At 29.9% G+C, this 6,679-nt stretch overlaps 1 protein-coding gene across 3 annotated transcripts in view; it reads right to left on the reverse strand.

Annotated features, from left to right (window-relative positions):
• Nucleotides 1-3,353, reverse strand: part of LOC107437594 (pre-mRNA-splicing factor CWC22 homolog) — a 20,592-nt gene extending 17,239 nt beyond the window's left edge. For 2 of the 3 annotated variants that reach the window (XR_011636437.1, XM_016049652.4), the window contains exons 1-3: nucleotides 3,123-3,278; nucleotides 2,688-2,801; nucleotides 740-886 (exon numbers count right to left, since the gene is read on the reverse strand). Coding sequence is in view for 1 of the 3 variants with exons in the window: in XM_016049652.4 (XP_015905138.2) it covers nucleotides 740-886; nucleotides 2,688-2,795 (255 nt within the window). In the remaining 2 variants the exon portion in view is untranslated. Of the gene's footprint in view, nucleotides 1-739; nucleotides 887-2,687; nucleotides 2,802-3,122 lie in introns of all 3 variants that reach the window. The other variant, XR_011636438.1, reaches the window with a different exon arrangement.
• Between the last annotated feature and the right edge of the window lie 3,326 nt (nucleotides 3,354-6,679).

Consider the following 6,679-nt stretch of genomic DNA (forward strand, 5'->3'; position numbering starts at 1 on the left):
AAAAAAAATATTGTGAAAAATAAAAGGTTAATTTTTGAACAAATTTAGTATTTTTTTTAAGAAAAATTATTATTTTTTAATATTGCCATATTTATCCTTATGCAAAAATATTATTTATCAGTATTAAAAGCATATTTATATTTAAAGGATTAGGTATTCACTTTTGTTCTTCAATGAATTGTGGAGCTTCAAAAATTATAAACCTTTTCCTATTATATTATATTAATTTCTTTTAATAAGTTATAGTAAATTGTATAAAATATAAAATATTTATTGATACATGTAATTATGTGTACAATGGTTACACCTATAGAATTTTTACCTTTTACCAAAGTTCAAGGTTTTGGACACTTTAAGACAGTTTTACCCAGTTTAAGACAGTAAAACCCACGTGTCCTGTCCAAAACCAGTTTAGGACGTCCAAAACCCCAACCCTGGTATGAATAATTTCTTTCAGACTTTTGTTACCCATTGACTCACTGTTAATGGAAAAATGTCAATTTTCAAAGTGCAAAAATGTATAACACCTATTTTTGGAGTGATTGATATTGCAGGAATTAAAGAAAATGGGCATTAAAATTACACAGTGCCTTTCCATGAAACAGCAAACGAAACTTCATGCATAGGTCGCTATAATAGTAGGGTAGCAGTATATGGGTTCGTACAAAAGAGCATAGACTGTATATACAAATTATATTTGGCCTAAATAAAACTATAAAAATTGCAACTAAATACTTACAGGAAAATGTTTTCCACGCTTTCTTAAAAGTGGAGCATTATTGCGCCAGGAAGGCTGACTTTTACGAGATCCTTGATCAGATGAATTGTCACCAGATCTTGTTATACTGTTGATTGGCTGAATTTGACTAACAGTAGAAACATCAGGCTAAATTTTTTTTTAAAAAGTCATGAGACTTAAACAGGCAAGATATAAGAAAATAAAGATGTGCATAAAATAAAAATTATTTTCAAGAGAATTCTCATTCACACTCAGAATTCATAATTGGGTCATAAATAAGCAAAAATGAATTTCAAAAAAAAGTTCATGATTTTTAAAATTGTTGAAAAAACTATGTGATTAATATAATTATGGAAAGGAACAATACAAAACTCATGGTTCAGTACATTAATCTAGTTTCAATCCTCCAAATTTCACTTAGTCATCCAGTACATAAGTTAACAAGTTTCAAAACTTAACAATTATAAGCAAAAGCTATTTCGAATAATATATAGTAAAATATACATTATTGCTAATAAAGATCTCAATTCTTTAGAGATTAAGACTAATCTTAATTAACAATAAAAAGAAAAAAGAGTAAATAAAAATGAAAGAGAATTTTTTAAAAAATATTTCATTAATTTTATATGATTATTGAACAAATGGGTTTTGAATTATAAGTTGGTTCTGACCAAAAACCTACTTAGTTTGCTGATTAACACTTTGAAATCACGAGAACATTGCGATAGTTAATCTTTAAAACGCGGAATATGAAACACAATGTACGATTTTAAAAATCATATCAAAATGAAATGTGGTTCTTCATTTTAAAACCGCGTACGAACACTGTTGTTTGATTTTTGAAATACAATATATTTTACTTCCAAAATATATGAATACAAACCACAACTTTCTTTTTAAATCATGTTTTTAAATTGTTTAGTTACTAAAGGCAAACCTAAAATTGACAAGGGGGAAAAAGCAGCTTAGGGGTTTGATATCACAAGATAATAAATCTTTTAATTAAATAACAATACATCATCAAGTTGTGGGGATCAATGATATAATAATGTAAACTTATATCAGAAATATAAGAATTTATTTTAATACCAAATATTTCTTTAAATTCCTAAAAAAAAAAAAATTTATGTTAATTAAATAATAATAATAATTAATAGTCTGACGAAAATTATTTAAACTATTTTCAGGAGTCTGTCTAGGTTTTTCTGAGAGGTACCTATTTTGTGAAAACGTAGACATAATTCGTGAAAATTAAAAAATCAACACAAACATATGGTAATAATATGAATTTATCGTTTCTTATGGCATACAAAAATAAAAAAATTTCAAGAAAAATTATTTTGTGAAACTACTGTTTTTCCTAAAGTTGAATCTGTGAAGGCAAGGGTCTGTCTAGCTTTTTTTGAGAGGACATATTTTGTGAATATTTAGACATAATTTGTGAAAATTAAAAATTATATTAAAAAATCAACACAAAAATATGGATTTATCGTTTCTTACAAGACACAAAAATAAAATTTTAAGAAAAAGGTTTTTAATATTATACTACCGTTTTTCCTAAAGTTAAATTTGTGAAGGTACTGCTAAAGGGTAGTAAATTTGGCTTGGGCAGACCCCTGTAAGGTAACACTGAAGGGTAGTAAATTTGGCCTGGACAGACCCCTAATTTTTGTCCAGTTATTAAAAATCAACATCTAATAGAAAACTACTTACTACTTAAATAACAACAAAAACTACTTAATTTTATATGATAATACTTCAATGACAAGGTTTAATTCACCAGTGCATTACCAAAGAAAAGGGAGCATATTTACTCAATATTTTATAATAACATATAAGGAATGCAAATAATTGAAAGAAAAAAACATACAACTGAGAACTCTTGAAGAATAAAGGGTGTGCTAAAGTAACTCAAAAGTGTAATATGAAATACAAAAAACATTTTTACCTCAATGACTTTATTACTACGATTTTTGAGTGTCGCTAAAGCTGCTAATCGTAAAGCTTCTAATTCTGCATCCTCTTCTAAATCAGACGAATTTTTCATATCTTCCATTACGGTCTGCAAACAATAAACAAAGTATAGTCAAAAAGGCATACGGTACAATCTAACGGCAAGTAAATGAATTATTTTAAAAAAACCGAGATAGTTAATGATAAAACATTATATTAAAAGAAAACACTCCGATTTTCCGAAAATACCAGGAGTGATCAGTCTTCGCAGGATAAATATAATTTAGAGGAAACAATCATCAGAGCATTTGAACTTTTATTAGGTTAAAGAAGAGGAAAAACTTGGTAATCATTGCAGTATAGATTGTATTAAACTGCACATTGGCAAAGAATATTGACAATATGCTTATAAATAAAATACATTGCTTACTGTAAATAAGAGAATTTAAAATTATGAATTTGCGTTCAGGCTTGACATTGTTTGCAATCAAATATGTTCTACTCAGCCATTTGCCATCAAAACTTGACATTAAAAAGAAAGTTGAAGTGTTAGTGTTTTTGCTTTTGATGTCCAATTTTTTATTGCAGTCACGTGATCTTTCAGAGCTCATTTTTACTAACGCAAAACTTGCTTTCAAGTTTTAGCGAATTGTATAATGTGCGTAGATGGCAATTCTCACTGAATGCGGTTCACGCACTACCAACTGTCATGGAGGGAGAATAAATTATAAAATATGTAATTGGTAAAATTTATTAATCAGTGATCGAAGGTGTGTGAAATACATGCAGTATGAATGGCATTTCTGAATGACAAGTTTTTCATAAGTAAACATATTCAATAATCAGATTCTCATTCGCATCTGTGAGCTTATCGTACGGAGTGAGAACGATCCTTAGAACACTTAAACATGGTTTCGCTGGAACATTTTTTTGATCTCTTAATTCTCATTCTCCTTCGAGTGCATAAACCGCATACAGTAAGAATGGCTCTTCACTCAGTTGATATTTAGTGGTTGCACATACAACCCACATTCCTAAACAAGTAGGGAAGCCTTTTTCTGGAAGCTTTTTCAAAGAACCTTTCACTGCAGAGATAACGACAGAATTTTAAAAAAATTTTTGCCATGGAGCTTTTCCTTCAATGACGTTAAAAGCCAACAATATCTGAACTGCAATGGGGATGTGGCATCATTTTAATACTGCATTCACTAAGATATTATTGTACAATTAGGCAACTATAATTTAAACTAAAATCATTAAAATTTATTTTTTTACTAACTTATTTCTGGCCAATAAATATTTTTTGTCAACATCGTGTATATTTTTCATTAATTTTATTTTTCTGCTTCAGTCAAGGGTTCTGGAGACATCTTTAAAATATTTCTAATCCAATTGGAGTAAACACTTTATATTGCGAAATTTTTAAACTTCGTTAGTATTATAAACTTAAAACGGTTATTAACAAACTCGATTTTATAAAAATGTAAAAATATTCTATTTGCGGTTAATCATATGTTTCAATTATCGATTAAAGTTAAAAGTTTTGTATAAAAGTTTAGTTAAAAATAGACATTAAAAGCCAATTTTTTATAAATAAGCTGGTGTTTTAACTAAATGATTTGTTATTGATTTGGCCAATGGTCCATAGACGCACCATTTTATTTCTTAAATAAAATGTTATTTTTCATGCTCGAGACTCTTTTTTTTGTGTTATTGAATGCAATTTCATCATATTTCAATAAAAATAATACCACATTTTATAAAATTTCTATGATTGGCCAAAAGTTAAATGTTGAAAAATTACACGATTAATTGCAGCATTTTGTAATAATGAATCTTCCATTTCCATTTTGTGCAAGAGCATTCAACTGTAAAAACACGCCAGTAGAGTGTAGAAATGCGTATAATATTTAAAAAAATAAAATAAATAAATAAATAAAAACACGAGTGCTCGTGTGCGCGTGCACAGTTGCTTTAAATTTTAATTACGGGAGCGTACAGAGACTAACGTAAGCTCCTGAAATCTATAAAATAAAAAATTTCCAGCAGTGGACTGATCGCAAATACACGGTTTTCCCCCAGTAGAACACCGAAGTCAAGCATCACTAACTGCGGGCAGTAAGCGGGTGGATGACCATTTTCATCAGCCTGCGTAGGGACCGAGGTAGCGATATCGGTCCTCGTTAAACTGTCCTCTCGTAAGGTGTTCAACTTCGCGCTCAGGTCGTCGGGGTGCCACCCTCTCCGCAGAGGATCAAAACTGCGACGGTATATCTTCGGATCATCCTCAGGAATGTTTCCCAGACCGTCACCAATAGCCGTTTGTGCAGCTCTAGTGCGACGTAAATAAAGTACCTACCTACGACGTAAATAAAGTACAGATCTACACGAAATATGAAATTTAGATCCGAATTTACTGTTACTTTAGTACAAATTTACTTTAAATTAAAAATTGACCATTTGTCGCCATGTCACTTAGCCGGTTCTTCCGTCCAACGAATACTCAAATAACATCACTTAGCCGGTTCTTCCACCGAGTATCTTCAAAATAAATAGATTTAGCAATATAAATGAATGTTACATATTTAAATAAATCTAAAATAAGAGCTTTCCCCGAAAAATCTCAGGTTCTTCCATTGAGTTTCTTCAAATATATATATATATGGGATGTTTCCCAGACCGTCGCCAATAGCCCATTGTGCAGATCTAGTGCAACGTAAATCAACAACAACAACAACATCAAATATATATATATATACATATATATACATTTCTTATGAAAACCATAACTTGATGGCACCATAAACTCGGGTATTTCTCTATCTATTGGCAACGCTATAGTAATTATTCATTTTGTTAGGTATTCTTAAGTAATAGTTAGTTCGATACTTGATAGAAAATTTTTACAATGTCTAACTGTGATAAACTTAGTCACGAGATAATTATTTAAATTTATTTTTGAACCTTTCTGAAATGGTTGTAGAAATTTTAAACATAAATGGTAGTTATTGTCATACCAGTTACTGATGGCGGAGCTTGCCTTTTTCAAGAAATAGCATACATACGCATATTACACGATACTCGAGTTATAGATCAAGAGGTGCGTGAGGAAGTAGTACACCACGTGATGGAACACTGGAATAAGTTTTCTATCTCATTTCGCGACAGAGGTGGAAATATTTCTGATATTTCTACTGTCTACTACACTGAAATGTCCCGAACTCAAATTTACGGTGGTTCATGTGATTGAATGGCTGCGGGACTGATTTTAAATTCGTTCTAAAATTCAATACATAACGAACTCTTGCAATATAGCGGGCATCTCATGAAATATAGCAAAATTGAAATCAAGGTAGTTCCCCATGGGCAAACGGCAGGCAGGAGCTAAACGGCGTAAAAAAAAATTGTAGGCATGTGTTTGAGTTGGAATGGTATTTAACCGCTGTTGGAGAAAGCTAAGGAATCTTTTTTGCATTAACTTTTACGAGTGATGGGAAAAGCTACTGGGCTATTCCACGGTAATTTACGTTACATTCACATAAACTTTATTGCATTGAGAACTTAGAAGCAAACAAATAATATGAATATAAATATTAGAATAAAGTGATTTCTTAAAATTACGATCAAAACCAAAAGGAATTTCATTAAAATAATAATTATTTTTCAATTTAAACAGTGTAAAAGCCTAAAATTAGTGAGGTAACTTTTACCGAAAAAGGAATAGCATAAATTTGCAATATACTTGAAGTCAAAATTCTGTTCTTATACAAAAGTTTCATGATTAAGATTATATGTATCATTTTTCTGACATGTTTAAACATTTCTTATACCTAGATTTATGATTTTATTTCAAAAGTTAAATAAAATATAATTTTTTAAGTGGGTTACTTACGTTACAGTCACTTACGTTACGAAATTCCCTTTGTATCAAACTTTTATCAAATAATGTACAAATGCAAATTAAGTTATTTAAACACTATAGTGCAA

The sequence above is a fragment of the Parasteatoda tepidariorum genome, chromosome 3, assembly GCF_043381705.1.
Source record: "Parasteatoda tepidariorum isolate YZ-2023 chromosome 3, CAS_Ptep_4.0, whole genome shotgun sequence".
NCBI classification, from domain to species: domain Eukaryota; kingdom Metazoa; phylum Arthropoda; class Arachnida; order Araneae; family Theridiidae; genus Parasteatoda; species Parasteatoda tepidariorum.